General features: G+C 39.6%; 1 protein-coding gene across 1 annotated transcript in view; it reads right to left on the minus strand.

Moving 5' to 3' along the window:
* The window catches only part of ZNRF2 (zinc and ring finger 2), a 97,593-nt gene extending 79,420 nt beyond the window's left edge, over window positions 1–18,173 (minus strand). Inside the window, exon 1 of the mRNA XM_075212418.1 lies at window positions 16,913–18,173. Within this exon, the coding sequence (XP_075068519.1) occupies window positions 16,913–17,366 (454 nt within the window). The 5' untranslated portion in view covers window positions 17,367–18,173. The remainder of the gene's footprint in view (window positions 1–16,912) is intronic.
* Between the last annotated feature and the right edge of the window lie 4,140 nt (window positions 18,174–22,313).

Genomic DNA, 22,313 nt, shown 5'->3' on the forward strand with positions numbered 1-22,313 from the left:
CTTCTGTACTTCTGGTGACAAAACAATGAAACACAGCAAATTATGTCATCTCTAAAACCGTTTGTTACACACTGTAAAAAAAATATTACTTCCAAACAAGAATGAAAACTGAAACTCCAGTCTATCCAGCTGACAAGCAAACAGGCACAACTTTAAAACAAATAATGTTACAATTAGAGTGTAAATGCGGCAGGAGTTAAGTACTGTAGTAGGCAGGATTATTTACTTAGTCACGGATTACAACTATCTAAATCACAGACACAAATCACGTGTGAGCGGTCTGTTCACTGAGCCAACTGTTTATCCAGCAGTTCTGTGTTTATCCCAATAGTCATAGACTTCTCCTTTAAATGACATTTGAAACGTCCTTCAAGGATAACATTCCACATAAGAGCTTAATTGTTTTCATAGAAACTATTAGAAAAACAAAAAAAAAAACAGAATGAAGAGTAAGTGATCACTTATATTTTCATAAACACATTTAACTCATTTATGAAGACTGACTGTCAGGGTATGTCTACATCATGTCACTGCTCGCTCCATAATGCACGGATGCAACCGAAGCACTTATCATTCTCCTGCCTCAACTAGTGCAATCTCCACCTATCTTGCGTTACCATCTCCCATCTGTCCCAGCTCCAATCTATCCAAAATGCTGATCTTCTCTTGCAGTTCCACATCCACTGCACACACTGCAAATCCCTACACTGACTCCCTATATCTTCCAGAATCAAATTCAATTTCTCACCCGCACCTACAAAGCCTTCAAAATAGATCATTAACAAAATAGCAATCCTCCAATAGAACAGTTTTTCTACCTTAAGAAAACCCACTCAGGGGCTGGCTGGCAAAATGTTATCCCCACGGCGCAAGATGCGGCTCAGCAACCTATTAATGCAGGTAGTCCAGTGACCCAGCACAAGGCAGCCCACTATGGGACCGGCTGTGCAACCAGCCCCTGAACCCACTATCTCTTTAATAACTATCTTGCGTGCAGCACTGTTGCTTGAGAAAAGCCACCAGATTGAACTCTTTCATTGCAAGGAGAACAGAGAGATTCCAGAGATGCAGGATACAAGCCATACTGGGGATTCAGCCTCCTAGCACTGGTGGAAAATACTGAATGCAGCAATAAGGTGCCACACTGACTACATAGTTCACGTCCTAGCAGATATGAAGTGCAAATGCACCACCCGTGTCATTTTATTAGTAATGGGTGCATCTGCCCCTCGGGCTGGTCCCATAGTGGGCTACCTTGGGCTGGGTTACCTGCATTTTTTTTCTTTAAAACAGACGCTGAGTCAAGATTTGCCCCCCTGGCTAAAATTTGCCATCCCTCCCCTTTACCAGTGGAAGCTTCCTTAAACAAAAAATATTATTCCTTGAATTTTCCTTTAGCTTCTGAACTAATAAGCTAGCAGCACAGTTACATGTACACCGTTTTCATCTAAATTAGTGTGAAGATAGGAGATCCTTTAAGTAAGGGGGCAATTCAAGATCAACTCTTTCAGGAAAGATTTAAACCATATGCTTAACATTATAACTATTAGCGGATACAAGATCCTGGTTCCATACTGTGACAGGTAATAGATGGAACCGGCCCCCCCAGATCTGACAGCACCTGGCTATGAATCCTAACTATACACCAGTGACTCGATGCTGGCTGAACATGTCACTTTGTCACCAGAGATATAATAGCATTGGCCCCTGGTGACCATATAGCGATCCCAAACTGCCTCCCAGTGCTGCCTCCTCAGCAGGACAAATGAGGTAAGAACTTAAACAAATGACCAATCCTCCCCTGGAATGACAGAGGACAGAGTTCACATTTCATGCATAATTAACAAGCACCCATAGGTTTGTTATTTTTAAAATTGCATCAGAGACATATTAGTCACATAATAGCAAGTGATACATGGGTACTATACACTTACAAGTCTCCTACAATAAAGAACCTTTGCTAACTGCCAACTGAGAGGAAGAGAATGTTATGATAAAAAATGGTCATCCATTTTTTTATTTATTTTAAGTGTGCAAAGTAAATTAGGTAAAGTAAGTTAAAATAGGGCACTAGGGCATTTGCAACATACCTTTCTGCTAAGTGGGCAGTTTATTTACTGATCCAAGTCAATGACATTATATGCAAGATGAACAACCCAAGAAATATGAAACTAATTAATAAGCAACCTCTCTGGTTTTTGTTTTTCAGAAAGCACAATTGTTCTGACATTCAAGGAAAGACAAGACAGCAGTGCTCCAATAAGAGGTTACATAAAATGTAGCTAGCTCGGATGATGATAATGAATCACAGCATCTTCCATGTTCATATAAAACAATAAGCTTTATTCACAAGATTTTACACCATACCATTGCCTCCAAACAGTAATAGGTAAATACCATTGTATCAGGTGATTGTGTGTCAAAGTACTCCAAGTGAGCACAAAACACAATGGGAGTTTTGTTATCATTTGGCAGACTGCAAATGGACCTGTTAATTGTTTTGATATATGAGGGGGCTACAAATGGAACCACTACAGTGTTTTAAGCAGCAGTAATTAAAGCTTAGAATGTTATATGAGCCAGGAGACTGTTGGGCTTTATCTCTGCCTGAGCTCACCTCTATTCTTTGTATACTCCAATATATAATACTGGCCACAGCTGTGCGGTGTTAGCATTGAAATAAGCCGTCTTCCAATAACCATGTCCCTGAAATCAGAGTCGTCTTAATAGCATTATAGGCCCCCGGGCAAAGCAGTGCACTGGGGTCCAACCTACACAACCACTCACAGGAATAAAAATGTAAATTATCGATAAAAATAGTCTTATATTTATTGGTACCTCCAACAAAATCAGTATTTATACATTAAAAAACATGCTGTACAGCAGAGATTAATCCACACAAACGTTTAAACAATATATGAGCATTGAAGTTGAAAAACAAGAAATTCAACATACAAATTCTCGGTTGGTAAATCATAAAGGCGGAGATGGCACAGTACGAAATTACTATGAATTATTTATTATTAATCAAGTTTTCAACACAAACATTTGGGAAATTTCTGAGGTGATAAGTCCACTTAAACGTTTTAATAAAGAGAGTGTTAAGGTTCTGAATAAATCTCCCAGAATAATATACTGAAAGGTTGGCAAGCCTATGGGGCCCCTATAATCGTGGGGCCACTGGGCAACTGCCCAGAGTACCTATGCGGTAATATGGCTCTGCCTGACATAAAGGCTGGAACCTTGGGACACGTAAACCGTGTGAATAATCTGTAAAGATATTTTTGAGGCACACGAGAAAATCTTGGTTCATTATACAATCATCTGCAGGCTCTTTAAACGAAAGTTTCCTTGTACAATCATCTGAAGTTCCAGTTATACAATCATCTGAAAAGGGGAAAGACCCTAGTCGTATTATAAAATATCAACTATTCTGAAGTAAAAAAATTTTTGCTGTTGACTAATATGAAGCTTATCTAATTTTTACTGTTCCTCCCTCATGAAGCAAATACAAGAGTCCCTCCCCGACGACTAGGTGCAGTAAAGCATTCCACCTAACAGCATGTAATTTGCCCTGAGATAAATAGCAGCATTAAAAAAAAGGAATAACCCCTATTATTCGCTACATAGGGGGACTAGTTGTGAACAGCCCCTTCAAACAATTCCAGTGATAAAAATATGCCTTTAACGTAGTTTGCACAAAATAAATACTTGTTGTCTGACAATGAACAGTAGTTTCTTGTTTTTGCCCCTTAGGACACTATGCAAGGGAACTTTTCATAGTCTCTGGTGCTTCAGTGAGTTTAGCAACATTGGAAAGGAGAATGGCCTAACAATGAACACAAGCACTGAAATGTACAGGCAGGTTGGACCATAAATACAAAATGAATGCATGCACAATTTTCATGCGTTCATGATCGCTCCTGGGCTCATGTGTGCTGCAAGTTGTAACAGCACATGTGGCTTGACAAGACAGAAAAAAGTAAATGATTTTGTCATCATGTGACATGGTACGTTTATTGCAGAAATGTAATACATTTATGTTTGTGACAAAACACCAGTTTGGACTAACAAGATGTAGATGTTGCAACAGTCCCCTATCACACAATAATAGACCACATATGACATGCTTTTAGGATACTATCATGCAGCACTGGATAATTCCTATTTTGTTTCCATTTTCATGTGAATTCCCCAAAAACCTGGAATTGTAAGAATGAGAGAAATAAGAATTGCCGACGAATAATTAAGCTTATAGGGGCATATTTATTAACTAGCACATATTTGACACAATCATTTTCATTCCTTATCGCATTGATAAGGAATGAAAGATTGTGAGCATTTATTAAAAAGTGTTCTGCTGATACAGCACTTTTGATAAATGCCTGTCCTGGCGAACACAACTTACCTAATTGCCACTTGTTTTCTTCAATCCTGATGCACACTACTGTTGTAAACAGATCTGTGCATGCTCCGTCCGAAAACCTAAGGTCAAGCATGCGCAAATCCACCTTTGCGATAGTGACTGGAGGGGAGAGTATGTAAGAGCTATGATTTTCAGAACTTGTTAAATCACGAAAAATAACAGTCCCCATAGAAACCTATGCGGACTGCTATTGTGTACGTTAACAGTGGAGTTTTCATCACACAAAACTATCCACTGACAAATCAATAAATCAGCACAACATTCCTTTTCATCTATAGATTAAACTACTGAACTTTATCAGGTATGATAAGGACAAGGATGTCTATTTAAATTGTTAAGTGTGCTGTATATACAAAGGGGTTAACACTGGCAAAGCAGCATTTGCTTAGTGTAGACAAAGCTCAAAGTTCTTTTTCAGGGAAATTCCCCCCAGACCTAAGGACACAGCTGTTATATCACAAACCAAAGGTTGTCAATTACTCTAAAGAACAAGGGCAATAACAGTACAGTGTGATAAGGCTCCAATTACATTTTAACCTGTTCTTCATCTGTAAAGAATTAAGTTTAATATTGATGAAATATATTTATTAAACTGGGTGCAAAGTGCAGTAACACAATCAGACATTAGCTTTTATAGTTTACTTTCATTATATTGAGGATGATAAGATATTGTTGGCTCTTATGGGACATGACACTTGTGCACCTATGTGGCAAGTAATCCTCATGGGTAGCAGCAGGTCACGTACAAGAATACTTACAATTTAACTATAGCATCACCCACATGAACATTACTTTCTATTTATAAACAGGGCTTAGGTTACCCTTATCTAGGGTAGATTGTAACCTAAACTTTTACAAGAACACAAGCTACAAATGCAGCATACATATCAAAGTTTGCACAATATTCAGCACAGTGGCCAAAGTGAAAATTTAGCAGTGGCGATATGGAAAACGTTAGTGAATGACATTTGGTGGTTTCACAACCAAAGCAGTAAGAGAAGCAGAGGTGTGGCATACCACTGTATACCAGACCACGTCAACCACCGATTCCACATGATCTTGCATTATTCTACCCATAGGAGATAAGAATATGCATCTCCCACAGTGGTGGGCAACAGACAGTCCATGGGCCACCAGCGGTCTGACTAGCCTTCATCTGCAGCCCCCCAGAATAAAGCAGAGTAGGGGCAGCCAACCTCAGCTTCACGTGACCTCCAATGCACAACGCATAGTGGTCACACTGCATAACATAAGAGGGTCAAGTAGGAGGAAGGCGTGCAGCGTGCCCTCCCTCCTTCCTCTGTGAGGCCCCCTTGAAGGTTGGATCCTCGAAGAACATGAGGTTGCCCATCACTGATATAGTTCATTCACTGCTACAGTTTTCTCCAATAACACTGTAGTCTAATGCTAAAGAGGGTGCATTATTACACTACCAAAGTGGGGTCTGCAGTCTTGCCAAGGCAAAATATGCAGCACTGGTTAATTTGCAAAAATATACAGAGAAAGATTTCAGGCATGGTGATATTTGTGTGTCTGTGTTATATGTAGGTGGGAAATATACCCATAATATTAGTATATGTATAAACTCCTGTAAGAATCTATGTAAACAGTGAAATCTGATGTCATTGCTTATAATATGCTAGTACTGATATTATCACGATAAAGAAAAAAGGAAAGGGATAGGCGCCTATAATGTAGTATAGTTAAAAACAGATATATTGCCTACAAAAATAATATTCTTATATGCGTACCAAATGTATGTATAGTCATGCTCACATCAGCAGATCTATTATACAGGTATACTTCTCAGACATATGGAGTCATCTCATAGATCAAGAAAACAGGAGAAAATCGAATATATAGAGCAAGGGCACTTGCTAGATGTAAACCCCTATACCTGGGATGCTGTATATCAACCCAACAACAAGATGCTTACCAGATTAGCTGGTATAAAAAGCATAGAACAACATTAATGAAGAACAAGCGATAAGAAATAGAGATAAGCCTGTATTTTTATACTTCTGGTACGCTTAACCACAAGTGGAGTGTGTAGTGTGGTGGTGAGATCCACATTGGTTATGTTATATTATAATATTACACTTTATGCGATTTTCTCCTGTTTTCTTGATCCATGAGATGACTCTATATACGTCTGAGAAGTATACCTGATTGGACCTGTATAATAGATCTGCTGATGTGCGCATGACTATACATACATTTGGTACGCATAGAAGATTATTATTTTTGGAGGAAATATATCTGTTTCATCATCATCATCATCATCATGAGTCTGTAGGCCTCAGTTACAACGTGAAAGCGCAAAAACATTAGAAACGCAGCACAAAATGTGCTTTTGTGGTGCTTTGTACCCAGATATACTCCCAAGCACATGAATATATGGGGAAAGATGTTGGCTTTTGCAGAGGAGCAGATATTGGCCCAGTTTAATGGAAATAGTCCCATTGTGCAGTATTAATCTCTCAGAACAGGTCACCTCCACCACAGAAAGTGGAGGTGACCCAAAACCATGAAAATGCAGACAATAAATTCACTAGGGACCAGTCACATCTCTTTCAACCACACTTTATTAATATCACAAGCTCCTAGTGATTTGGTAGACTGCATTCTCATGGATGTTGATTCAGCTCACAAAATGGCTGCCTCTACTGTGACCCCTCACCAATTAACTAAACTGTGATAGGGGATCGGATATCTACGATGACTATAAACAGTAAAGGCCGGCAGTGTAAGCCAAGGGATGCCAGATCTGGATCATTTAAAGGACAAATTTTACATTTGTGCCATTTTGCTAGTTTATTGGAATTAATCATTTTATTAATGTCAAATATTTTGAAAACATGTTGGATGTATGAACTTATTTTGCATTTCACACTACCAATTTGACATTGGGCACCATGCTCCTTTCACCATCTAATCTTAGTGTGTGACTTCCTCCTTGCCTCTACTTACCTCCCTACATCATGTCAGATGCAACCCTGTGCTCATCTTCATAATTATACAAATGGACAGGACAGGACACTCCTGCTGCTATGAACATTCTGATTGGCTACAGATTGTTGTATCCTAGCAACACTTCAAAATGGAGTATATGTTAGGAGGGTAAGGAATGGTAGGTTAAATACAGTAAGGTGCTAAGAGGTCTATTTATGACCCTTGGTTTTTTTCAGTTTATACTTTTCTATCCTTATCTCCTTGATAAGGATTGAAAAAGTACCAGCAATGTATTAAAAAACTTCTCAGAGACAGCAGTGCCGATAACCTGCTGTCCCTGAGAAGTGACTCACCTGATCATCGCAGTCTTTTCTCAATTTTGAAAGCTGCGGTGATCTTCTCTTTCTTTCTTTTTTTTTTGGTTAGTGCGCATGCGCCGACCGAACACTTGGTACATGCGCACTAACATCCTGGAAGGCAAAAGGTACGATATGTGACAGGGAGGGATCACATGATCCCTTCACACATGAGATGTCCAGCTCTGCTCTTCAGAGCAGAGCTGACAGCTGCGAAAGACTTCATTTATGTTAATGTATGCCAGCTTCAGGTGGCGCACATTAACATGTAGAAAAAGAGAAAAATTTCTCTAGTTAGACTTTAATACATAGCGTTACTGAACACTTCCCATACACTGTTATGGGGAGTGAGATATCTGCTGCGATGCTAGAATAATACATAGTAATTTAGCGGTTAATCCACGAAAACTGTTGTTTTTGGGGAATTTACCTCTAAATTACAGGGGGAAGATCTTTGATAAATAGGCCCCTAAGACCCTAACTAAATGCAATATCATGATACATGAGTCATGAGTGCAACTAGAGTGCATAAGATAGGGAGCGGAGTACATTGCAATAAAATTTACATGAAAAAAAACATCCAACGGTTTCATAACACAATTAAAACATAAACCCTTATCTCTCCACTCCATGCAATGAGCCTAAGTGGCTTGGAATTTGCATGGCAGAAAAATTGCAGACAAATCAGTTTGTCCTTAGAACACATTACCTAAGTAACAAAATTATCACTGCTTCCCAGTCATCTTCTGTTAGGTCCGTAATGTTCATAACATGCATTCTTAATAGCAAACCACAAATTATCAAAAAATAAGAGTTCCAGGGGAATTGTCTTTTTAAGTAGCTTTTCCTGAAAACTGTGAGTTCATTCAGTAATCAAATTACAAATTACAATGGATAAGACATAGATGGCTGAGCGGTTATGGCGACAGTTTGTGAAGGAAGCAAGACAGCTTTTGAGAGTTGAATGAAACCAGCTTGATTGAAGTCAGAGCAATACAAAGCAGATGAACAAGCTCTCTGCGGCTTGCTGCAAAATATGTGAAAACCATTAAAAGGAAACTGCTTCTGCCAAAAAAACTCAGAAGTTTGAATTTGTCAATCAGCATTAAAGTGACAGAAAATAGTTTCTCAAAATTGCTTACAACAATAATGGTTTTGGTGTTACATTTTGCTTACAGGCATTCCTAAATATTGCATGGGCAAATTTGGTCTCTAACCAGACAAAAGTAATGTAAAATAGAGAAGCATAGAAATGCAAATTTCTGTGGGTTAAAAACGAACAGGATACAGTACTAACTAACCTTCCTTTAGATCTTCCCTGATTAAACCTGTTTAGTAGTAATTTAAGTTAAATTTGTTATTAACTTCCTAGTGTTTAAACCCATACAGCAAGTAAAAAAGCCAGACATAAAGAACTAAAATTATTAAAATGCATAGCGGGGATGCTCCCCTCGACTCACACCACACCGTAGCAACATTTAGCACCATTCCAATAAAGACACGGACACCAAATTAAAGTTGGAATAAATGAATAGGATTTATAAACAGGCATTCTAAATTTTACCTAAATAGAAGCTAAATGGGACTGTAAGGCGGACGAGAGCAGAGCAGTCAGCAACAGCAAAACCAATAAAGGTGGACAGGTCAGACCATAGTACCAACCAACCCAGGATCATACCTTATCTATTGGCTGGTGCTGAAAATCAAGTCCAACGGCAAGACTACACCCCCCTACCAACCGCCAGTATAGATCTGAAAATACCGGCCTAGGGTCCTCCTCAAAGGCGGACCAACTATACGATGACACCATGAACAAAAGGGGGGTAGTGACCTATGACAAGATCAACCGAGCACCATATGCACACTTACCGACTGCACTGCTCTCCTACCTGGTCTAACTCTCATGAACTTCACCTGACCACCTACCAAATTCAACTTGAAGGGAGGGAGGAAGGAATCCGGAAGCAGGAACACTCTGAGTCATGCATGATCTGGCTTATAACTGTGTAAAGGTACCATCCCCTTTAAGCCCTTATTGGCTAATACTCCAAGGGAGCCACATCTGATTTGTGAATCATCAAGTCACTCACCCGCATGATTTTAACTTTGTTTTGTCTAAAGGCCACACTTCTCTTTTGGAAGTATCAGCTTAAGTTGGATGTTTGATCATCTGGCCAAAAACCAAAGTGAGCAGGGAATTTTGAGTGATGACCTGAAGTGGCAAAGCATATCGGTGATGTCACTGGGAATATTACATAAGACGAGAAGGAATTGGAAAAAATGCTAACACACGTTTACTTTAAAAAATACTTTCTACTCAGCAATGTTAGTGTAGAAGTTTCTATGCACTGAAGAGTTTGGTCACGATTTGATAGATCTTGATAAAGACATACTTTCCGTGTTTGGTGGAAGCAGGAAACACATCATATGTTCAAAAGTCTGTCTGCCAGTAAGGACTACTTATAAAACCATTATTTCTTTAAGAAAAACAGCACAAATATGCAGTTTGGTATGTAAAAAATGTACTGCTGGGAATACAAACTATGATGGGAACAGGATATTTATACCTTATAACTAAAGACTAAGACATAGGAATTACAGTATATATCATATTAATCAAGATTATTCCTGCAATACTTAAAATTACAATTTGGATAAGTCATGACATTGGATATTTTTGTTATTGTGTATGGGATTCGCCATATAGCATCTCTAACTAACTTATCATAACATTTAATGTATTACTTTCACTGTGAGCTTAAACTTGTGCCTTTGCAAAAAATATAGAGCTGAATCTTGCACTGTAGATTCTAAAGACATACTTGAGCTGTTCCATTGCTAAATAAATGCCCAAGACCATGAACAGGGAGCACTGGGGGGTATATTTCCTAAACTGTTGGTTTAAATATATATTAATATATTGGATATATTACCTATAGTTACCAATCAGATTCTAGCTATCATTTATTTAGTACATTCTACAAAATGACAGCTAGAATCTGATTGGTGGCTATAAGCAACATCTCCACTTTTTCAAACCCGTAGTTTAATAAATATACCCATACATTCATAATCTAAAATATAGTATATATTGTTTTTTAGAGTACTACACACTCTTATATATCTGACACAATCATGCACACAACTGTCAAGATCACAAAAAAATAACAAATACAACGCATCCTACTGTCACGGAATAGTTTGGACTGAAGGCCACTTGCTGGTATTGGCACTGCTAAGCTAGGAGACGCGGAGTCTAACACGCCTCTGGTCTTCGCCAGGGACCCTCACAAGGGAGTTTGGAGTATGCTGCAAGATAAGTGCAGGTCGCGGCCCCCCAAGTTAGCCACCAGTGAAGTAATAGGTGAACAGACGTAGTCGTGCAAGCTGAGGTCAAACCGTGCGGGCAAGCGAGGTACCAAGGGAGCAGGCAAAGCAGTCAGGAAGCCCGGGGTCAAAACCAAAAGATATAGTCAGGCCTAAGGAATATCCAAGAGCAGAGCCAGTAGAACCCGGGTCAATACACAGCTCAGGCAAGATGCTGAAGAACAAGCAAGAATGTTCGAGCATAGGGAGACCTAGATACTCTGGCAACCTATGATGCCAGAGCCTCCCTTAAAAGCGAAGGGGTTCCTGATTTGTTGACAATGGAATTGGCGGTCATGAAACAGCTGACCGCCGAGAGGAGAGACAAAACAGCATCCGGTTGCCTAGCAACGAGGACACGATAGGCTGCAAGTGCGCTCGACAGGAAGGAGACGTTCAGTTGCTAAGCAACGGGACATGCAGAACGAGGAGGAAGGCGACCATCCCTGGCTGCTATGGAACGTGCAGGGACAGCGCCTGACACTGTTTGTATACATGCGTTTACATATTCTCCATAATTGTCCATAGTTTAAGTGGGGATCTGTTCACCAACCAAATCAAAAGGCTTGTTACCCGATTTAGTCATTGCTATGAGCACTGATGTAGACATTAGGCAACTAGAATAGGCAAAAATATTACATAAATTGCTGGGTCTTAAAAGGCTTTTGAAATGAAATTATAAGATTAAAACTTAAAATTCCATTGTACTTGTGTACTAAACTGCAGCTGAATTAAAATATTAACATGTTTGTATTATACTAGAATATAACTGACTGTGTTCGGATATCATCCAGTTCCTATTTGCCTAAGTATACATGTAAACATGCTGGAAATATACAGAGGGCTATCCTGGGAATAGGTTTAGTGCCAGAAAGTAAATATGAGGAACTAAAATAATTGGGCAGACTATGTAGAACAATCTGTCGATATATCTTGCCAGTATTCAATTACTAACACGAATTCACAGCTCAGATTTGAATATTTCATCTAAATTTGCTTTTCTATTGTTTTATTGTATCCTGTCATAAGATGAATAGGAAGCTGCAAATAAGCAGATTATACATTGAACTAAAGTATGTTTCTCTTTATGTGAAACTTTTTTTTAAACAAGACATAATTTAATTTTATAACTATAATCTTCTGCCCCTAACAGGTACGTGGATTTCTGTGGGGATTCTGGTAACTTACCAACATTACACAAAAAGGCAAAGGACTGTTCATGTACATTTAGAACATACTTGCCGACTTCTGGCAAGATCTGTCCGGTAGAGGGGCGTGTCTAGAGGGCGGGAGGGGGCGGGCGCGGCCAAACACGCCATTTTGGACCTGCCCCCCGTGACAAATATGCCTTTTTGTGGCGGGGCCAAAATGACGCGACTCACAGAGGATCGCGTCATTTTAGCCCCGCAATTGTGGGATGCGGGGAGTCTTGCCAGCTCTTCCAGGAGTCCGTGAGACCAACCCGCCTTTCGGGAGTCTCCCAGACACTCCGGGAGAGTTGGCAAGTATGATTTAGAATATTTCAACTCTTCCAGTACATTCATAAGCTGTTCATACTGCTTTAATGTAAATGATTGTGGTTGCTTTCACAACTTTTAGTTATGTTTAAGAACCAAAACAGTTACATAAAAAAAAAGGGGGGGGGGGGGGGGTGGAATTGCAAGATGCACACTCTTCATTAACAAAAGGCCCTTAGTCTGATGTAATGTGCTTATACGACATTAGTTGTCTCAGCAGTCCTGATCCTGCAGCTGAAGAGGTAAGATTAGGGAGACTATGGCCCACAAGGCTGGAATGGAAAGCAATTAAGTTCATTTTGTTGTCATGCTTCTCCCACTGCCCACTACAAAACTCAAAACGTCACATCCTCCAACATGACCCATTCTACCTGGTACAAAATGCTTGGCATGTGAGCTTATTACTTAAATTACTATTGCAAAGTGCATTCTGCAGGATCTGTAAGGGCATTATCTACTTAACTACATTTTAAAACAAAAAAATTATTTTGGTTACAACCGTCCCAGCACATATTTCTTTTGCATCCAAAAACACCCAAAATTAGGCAACATTGAAAAATCACTTGATATATACTGTATTACCTATGTAGTTAGAGATGACTTTAAATCAGCTCATTACCCTATCTCCCACATAATCATCTCACAAATATAAAGCGGCTAAAAATTTGTGACGGTAGTGGGAAATTACGGAATAGTGATGCGGAGTGTCATCACATCAAAGACAGGCTTACTTCAAAGCTCTTCTGGAATACAATCTCAGTTCAGCTTAAATAAATAGAATTAATGCCATCTGTTAATAAAAGAGGCATTAATGAGCAAACATTTATTGTGTTAACATCTGCTCACATAAAATATATTTTTACAGTTGCTCCTGATTGCAAACACATGTTATAGCATACAAGACTGTCATCCCTAGTGACCAGGATTTAGACTATCCCTGTAGCTGAAGCAAGAGAGACGGCAGAAGAACATAAAACTGTGCCATGTCCAGAGTTTGATCGGACGTGATGTGCTTGGCACATCCTTACTGTACATTGACTACGGAAAAAATGCCCCTTCCCCGCCCCATTCACTCCCCAAAATCGTAGGCTGAAGCAAGTGTCGGTTACTTCGACGAAGCAGACACGGCTGCGTTTACTGGCGTATGTCCCAGTTCTGGGAATGTGCAGTGATTTTGCGCACGATACGCTAAAAATCGGCAGATACGTGTCTTGATGAATCAGGTCGAGTGAGTTCAACTGTAGCTGCTGTTGCCATCTCTGTTGCTTATCTTGTGACTGCTGCAGCAGCTGCCGCCACAACTTCTGCCAACTCAGGAGAACAAGTGTCCTGGCTCTGTGTCCAACAACAAGCATGATGCCAAAGAAAAACAGCACACAGCTACTCTAGCTGGCAGATGACCACACGACTGCTAAAGCAGCACAAAAGCTAAATCCTTTACAGAACTAGAAGAAGGAGGAGGTACATTTAAGAAAAATAATGAAAGACATGGTTGTCAGTAGCAGACTGTCATAAGATTTCTACAATAACTAATTAATTGCTCATGTCTCCACCTTACACTGTCTCTCCTCATTCCAACCGTACCACACAATCAGTTGCTGCATACAAAATTCCAGTCACCAATGGTGGCTTTAATATTGGTGGCTGACACTAATTCTAATTGATATTTCACTACCCAACGTATGAATTGTTCCCCACATCTATTAGACTGCAAACTCAGGGTCATCTTTACCTTCTGTTTCATGTTAATGTATATTATATATTTGCACAATAATCCCCCTCAATGTACAGCAGTGTGTAATTTGTTGGCACTTTATACATAATGGATATTAATAATAATAATAATAATAATAATAATAATAAACAACTTAATTTAAATTTAGCAGAAAATCCAGTTGAAGGGCTCATATTTGCCCCTGTCAAATCATGTTGCAATATAGTACAAATGCAATTTTTTTTTCATTGTATGTAAAAAAAAAATACTGATTTTGCGTGCACACAAATATTGGGCAGCTTTATTTTAACACTGATTTAGAGTTGGGCTAGAGTCTACCAGCTCTAAATCCGTCTGTACATTTTACATTTGTCTCCTTTGCAGCGCAACATGATTTTCTCAAGGTGTAGAATTCCACCTTCCTGCGAGATGTATTCCAAACTCTAAATGAACTCAGTACCCTTTACCAAACATAAATGAGCTCTCTTGAGGTGTAAAGTTCTATATTAGTATGAACCTCCAATGTATTCTATATATAGCTTGGCTACACATGCGATTTAGACCTGCAATTGCTGGCATTTAATGACAGATCAAAATCATGGACCGAATAAAAATTTAATAGTTGCCCATGGTACCATTGACAGAAAGCATGGTAACAACACACTGAGGTTCCTTCCAACAAATGCAGGAGAGTGTGACACATACAACCAGTGACATGGGGGGGGGGGGGGGGTTAGTACATGTTTAGGCCCAGTTGGCACATATTCTTATTATTGTTTATATAGTACCAGAACTTTCTGCAGCAGGGAAAGAGAGGATAGTATATAAAATGTAGCAGTCCAACGAGCAAAATACAAAATCGATTTTATTGAATCCCCCTTTATTAAGATCTCCTTACTCTACTGCTGTGGCTGTGCAGGGCTTCAGAAGCCCTGCTGAAGAAACCTAGTTTCACTTCCTCTCTATGTTTGCACAGCTGACAGCCTTCATTTAAAACTCTTCAAATAAACACAAAGAAGGTCCATAATAATCATTGAATCAAGAAAGTTGTAAATATATTAGAATTTTACATTTGGAGTTTTTAATAATACATACTTTTTTTTTTTTTTTATAAATCAAGAGTATATTCTGTTCTCCCTGCTGCGTGAAAACTACTTCCAGAATTAGTACCTTCCCTCTCTTTTGCAAAGAATGCAATCAGCATGAAAGAGGAGCTGCCCAAAAAGGTAACAGTAAAAAAAAAAACAAAAAAAAAAACAAACAAGGAACTAGCAAGCTACACAAATAATTTTATACAACATTGAAGAGCATAATGTTAATTGAAGGCGAGGTCTGATTTTTGCATTTCTAAGTTCATAAATAGGTCTTTGCATAACTACAGCAAGTTAAAGGTTCCAATCAAGGTGACAAGACAATGGAAAATGAAACTGCCAGGCCGTATTTATCACAAGTGCTAAGCCATTTAATGACACCTCATTTCTTTAAAACAGTCCACAGGGTTTTTTGAGACTTAGCATGGCTTATTAAAAAAAGCACCTTCTGTGGTACAGCATGCTGAGAAAAACAACTTGAGCTAAAATATGTAGACACATATTAATAATGCAATTTGTATAAATGTAATATATAGCAGTGCAGCACACCAACAATTAAATTTTAATGTAATTTTATGGATTTGTATTGAGCTCAGCTATAATTCGCCACAAGGGCAATATATCTTGTCACAAGAAAGAATTACAAAAGATACACTGTGCATTTGAATTACTAATTAGATACGGTATGGCAACATGTCAATAGCAATGTTGATGTCCCAAACACCGGAGTATGAAAAACACAATTACTTTACTAAGAAGCACAATGACAGTCCTTATCCAAGACAACCAATTGGCTGAAGCTACACATTATTAGTATTAGTGTATATATTGTAGATTTACTGCAAATATGTGACCCAGAATCAAAAACATGACATGGTCATTAAATTGTATTATGGATTGAATCAGTTAATTCAGAGTTGTGAAACAATAAAATCCCATTAATGATTACCATGTGACAGGGAACAAAGATTAATGTATTTTTTTCATAAATTGATGGCTCTTTGCACACATAACTCAAATATTTATGTGTATGCACAAACATTTCTAAATAAATATCTATATTTCTACACAAAAAACTATGTCCACCTAAATATTTAGAACGTGTTTTAGGGAAACGTGTTGAAGTGTTTAGTGTATACAAACAGCATATGCAATATGAATGTTTACAAACCGTAGACGATGTGTGCACAGACATATTTAAATTAGATCAGCCTAGAGATCTGGCAGCCCAAAATGTTGTATGGAGGGAAAAAAGGTTTCAACTTCATATAGAAGCAGTAATTTTCTAGGCATGGAAACTGACAAACATAACTGGATTAGTGCTTACACAAATGTACTTATAATAGAATATGTAATGTATACTTATATGTAATATATATGTAATGGAGTGGTGGGGAGTTTAGTACAATAGAATGCCAGACACGTGATGTCCTCATGAGCCCCCCTCTATGTCGTCATAACCACCACGTGATGTCACAGACAGTACTCACCTCCAAAGAGGTGCGGGGAGAGGTGAGAAGGGAGCGATCCGATCAGTAGTCTGGAGCCTCCTCCGCCGGGGGCCCGCTCCCTGCCCCCCTCCTCTGGGGTGCTGCTGCCGGAGTCTCTGGCTGCTCCCGGGATATTCAGCCCGGCCTGACTGAGCTGGGCCTGGCTGCGGATCCCCCCCACAGACCGGCTCCGAGAACCCAAAGCGGGCGGCGTGTGCTCGGAGCCCCCAGCTCCGCTCCCAGCTGCCCCCGAGTGTCCACCATGGATATAGGGGTACCTGGTCGTGGGGGAAGATGATGCTGCAGCCACCCCCCCGGGGCCCCTAATGGGTCCCCGGCCCGTGCTGGAAGGGATGTCCGAACCTGAGTACGCCCGAGTCCGACCGTCCGAGGCCGGGCTGCTGCTTTGCCGTCCGCCCATCCCCAGCACACACCCGGCCGGGTTACCTCGCATCCACCGGGGGCTGTATCGTGTGTATACAGTCTGTGAACAGAAATCGTGCGCTCCTGTCACCTCCTATAGATTATTACAGTAGTCTTCACTACATTGTGTATACAATGACATATCCACGGCTAGTGTGTATCTCTTGTCCACCGCAGAGATCCTGTACATCCAGGTGTATTCAGCCCTCTACTCTACACCACAATAACAGTGTTTGTATATCCAGTGCCCTCCTGTGTTACCTACAGTAGCACCTTGTATGTGTCCCCAGATCCGGCTGCATGACCCTCTGCCTGTCACTTCCACACCCGATCCACATGTTGTATATCCATGGTATAGAAGGGGAAATAGGCTCCTCCAAAGTACACGGCTGACTTCTTTACACGATGTATACGAGAAGCTGCACATCCATATGCATCGGGGAACTCATAAACTTTCCACAGCCCAAGCGTGAAGGAAAGGTATACATGGCGGCGTCACGCCTACATGCTGCAAGGCATCGGTCTCTGTGTACTATGACGTACACTGTGTGTTGTACATATCCTATGTGACATGTGCATGATGTGTGCGGATATCTCTAGTGCATATCTGCTGCTGTCCCCTTCACGCCACGCTGCTTCTCCTGTCAGTGGGAACACGTAGTCAGACAGCAGCCCTCCCTTTCTGTTGTTATTCACAACTCACTTCCACTGCTCCTTGCTCTTTCTCCTCCCTCCTGTCATTCCTCCCTCCACCCCCCTGGGGTTGTCTCCAGACGCCGCCTTGTTTTCTCGCCCTCATAATTCACCTTCCAATGTTTACTATCTCTCCTCTGTGTCTCCTTCACTCACTCTCAATGGCTTTCCATTCATTTTTCTAATGTATCTCCTCCCTTGCAGCTCCTCCTGTTGTCTCGCCATGCATAGCAATGATATGCACAGCCTGCTCTAGTTCCCAGTGCCAATGCTGTATATTTACACAGTAACACATAATATTACCTTCTATTTTTCAGTTTATTTCTCTGAACATTTGTACAATTATTTATTTTGTCCGGCTTTCTGTCAGTCAGTGAATTTCAATTAATTTTCTGATTGCTTAGTGTCTTTATTAGTCATCCCCCCCTACCTTAACACTACATAATCATCAAGTTTACATTCATTTCCTCTCATGACACCATCCAATTTATCTCACCCCCACTCCTCTTTGTTGCCATCTCCTCACCATAAAACCACCTGATTCCTTTGTTTTCATTACTTACAGTCTACCCAGCTATTTTGCATCCTAAATTTAGGTCTTTCTTGCTTAAAATTTAGCATCTTCTATTCTGCTCTTTTTCATTTCCCCCGTGTATATTATTTTTTTCCTCCAAATGAACTCAACATATATAGATCTTCCTGTTTTATCTTAGAAGAGATATGAGAGATAACAAATACTGTAAGTTCCCTCTGAGGTGCGCGGCCATTTTTCACCCCCATGCATGCTCTCCTATTTATGTGTATATTGAAAGGATATTTTTTATTAAAAATTAAAACACAGGCGCATCACAAATAATGCCACAACCAATATTTTGCATAACCACAACCACCTAACAATGTTGCCTGGCTAATTTCCCACACTCAACATGATTGCTTCACCCACGACTACTACCCACATTTTTGCTAACAGTAAAAAAATAAGATTTGCTAACACATTTACTGAATCAGACTGCTGTTAATGGTGTTTATTTTTAGCTACCATTTAGTCAACTACAGTTTATAAGCCAATCACAGGAGATTTATAAAAGCTGTATTGAGGGGCGGGCTGAATCCCAGTGGGCAAGTAGAATCATTCCATTCTGTTTTGACTGAATTCTGAACCATAATATGAATTCCTCAGAACTGTCACTAATTGCTTCAGTGTAAGGGGACACAGGGATAATAAATGCTGAATGCTTTGAAATATAAACTGGAACAGAGTCATGTGAAACCAAAAGTCGGTGCCGTAAAAATGTACATTTTAGTGTTTTTGACATCTATCTTTATTAATATTGTATGGCATGCACATATTTCACACTTGGAGCTTCAAAAGTGTTTGACATAAAAAATAAAGATGTACAAAAATCAAAGACTTCTTAACCCCAAATCCCCCCACCTTCCTGGAGTATCTCCATAAACATAGTACCCGTCTCTAAATATATTAGCCTCATTATACACTGAACTAGGCTTGTAGAACATCCAGAGAAATGTATTAACAATTCATTATCACAAGAAGAGCACTGATCACTTTAAACAGATTTTAAAGGTTTTGCAGCAAATTGGAATTGCCATTGGTTTATGGTTACTTGGCACAAATCTTGGGTCATTACACAATGAATATAATTTTAGTGGAGATATTTCCTATAATTTCACAAATAATTAATTTTATTGGAGCTCTTTCCTTTTGTAGTGGTAATTGCAAACATACTTTATATATCTGTTACCACTTGTTGCCTCTGCAATCCAGTATTCTCCTTCTGCACAGTTGGTTCTCTTGCAATCTTTTAGTAAAATATTTGACGACCCTGAAATAGGTCACTGCTGAATTGATTTTATCTACTCTCTGGCAAGGCTCACGATCAGTCTTAGAGTATACCATTGAATTCCGTCAGTAGATGGGAAATATGGACTGGAACGTTGCGGCCAAAAAATATCAATACCACAAGGGACCTAATGATGATATTAAAGACGAGTTGGCTTGTTTAGATCGTCCTCTAGGTCTTGAGTAGTTTATGGACAGATACATGACTATTGACAGTCGTCTCACAGAATGTCGGAAAGATGTAGGACCCAATATCCTTATCCAGTATTTGCCCCCTAAGCCACTTCTTTCCAACCTTTATCTACAAAACTCAAACAATCTGAGGCAATGCAGATAGGGAGTGTTAGAGGACCACTCTACCCTCAGGAAAGGACAAGAAGAAAAGAGTTCAATCTGTGTCTTTATTGTGCCAGTCCAAAACATTTCTTTGCAGAATATACGATCTGGGGTAAAACCCCGCAACCTTTGGGAAATTCTCAGACCTCAGAGGGAATCAACGTCGATCTTTCCCCACTGCTATATATTCCTCCAATTAATTCTAATCTTCAAGGATAATCACATCAATACCGTGGTCTTAGTTGAATATGGCTCCAGGATTAATCATATTGATCGCGGTTTAGTTAAGTTTTGCAAAATGCCTATCAGGACTAAATCAATTACCATAACTTTGGAAACCATTGATGGTTCTGCTATAGCTTCAGGTCCTGTTGATAAAGAAACGGTTCCCATACATCTTAAGACTCATCAAAATCATCAGGATATCTTAACCTTGAATATCAGTCAGACTCCTAAATTTCCTGGTGTTCTGGGAATGCCATGGTTAACCAAACATAACCCTAAATAATTGGTCCAAAAAAGAGTTGATATTCTCTTCCGAATGTTGCACTTTCCATTGTTTTATCATTTAGTCATGTACCCCTATCAAAGTGGTTCAACAGTTAGAGATTTCTGATCCATACCTAGAATTTTCTGATGTCTTTGACAAGAAACAACCCAAAGTCTTGCCCCCTCATCGACTTTATGACTGCCAAATAGATTTGGTTCCAGGAGCTCTATTTCCTTTTGGCCATATTTACTCTTTGTCTGAGCCATAACTGGGTACTTTGAAGGGTTATATCGCAAAAATCTTCATAGGGGGATCATCCGTCATTCCACCTCACCCACTGCTGCCCCTATATTCTTTGTGTAAAAGAAAGACAGATGCTCATGCCCATTTCCACTTATCCCTGAATTGTTTGGAAGACTTCGTTCTGCACACATCTTTACTCAGCTAGATTTAAGTGGAGCCTATAATCTGGTAAAAATCGCCCAACGGAAGAGTAGAAAACTGTTTTTTTTTTTAAATATTGTTGGTCACTTTGTAATAATTTATCTCAACGACATTCCTATATACTCTTAAGACCTATCAGAACATAGAAAACATGTAATAGTCTTTCTACAGTGCCTCAGAACTTACAACTTATATGCTAAACTTGAGAAATCTATTGGATTTCTAGAAAACATCATCTCTAACTAAGGTTTAAGGATCGATTCCAATAAAACTAAGACAGTTGAACAATGGCCAGTACCATCGGATTTAAAAGTGGTCTAGCGTTTCTTGGGGTTTGCAAATTATTATAGACGCTTTATTAAAAAATGTTCTGAAATCAGTCAAGCCATTTCCTCTCTGACCAAGAAAAATACTCCCTTTCATTGGACTCCCTCTGCTCAAAAGGCCTTTGATCAATTAAAAAGATCCTTTCAAACTGTTCCCATTTTAGCCCATCCTGATTCTGCCAAAGCATTTATTCTCGAGGTTGATGTCTCTGATACCAAGGTAGGTTCAGTCCTGTCATAGAGACAAGAAATTAAAAAGCTGCATTCTTGTGCCTTTTTCTCTAAAAAACTAACTTCTGAAGAAAAATATTTTATAGGAGACAACAAATCACGGAAGAGACAAGGAGCTGGAGAGCAGAGTTAAGGTGGTGGAGAACAGAGGGAAAGTAGGCCCTGCTCGAAGGAGCGTACAATCTAAGGGGAGGGTAGGACGGACAGAGACGCAAAGGTAGGAGGATGGAATGGGGAGAACGGAGGCTGAAAACCTTAAAACCGCAAAGAGACTCCATTCCCGACTGGTCTCCGCTGGTCATTATTTTTCACACAACTTCATTTTGTAGTAACCTATAGACTGGGTTTTCGTAACATTAAAATGGATACCATGTACAGGATGTTCGAACAACCTTCAGAACAGTTACAGGAGGTCTTGCATATCCTACCTGTAGAAAAGATGCTAGCTGTCATTTCTCCTCAGTCTCTAAAAAAATAAAATCGCCATGTGTCACGAATGCCCATCCTGTCCCAGATACAGCAATCTGAACAGCTGTCCATGACTGGCGTCACCTTAGTCACTTTGCAATGAATACACCTTTTCTGCCACCATGAAGG

Source organism: Mixophyes fleayi, chromosome 5 (genome assembly GCF_038048845.1).
Source record: "Mixophyes fleayi isolate aMixFle1 chromosome 5, aMixFle1.hap1, whole genome shotgun sequence".
Taxonomy (NCBI): domain Eukaryota; kingdom Metazoa; phylum Chordata; class Amphibia; order Anura; family Limnodynastidae; genus Mixophyes; species Mixophyes fleayi.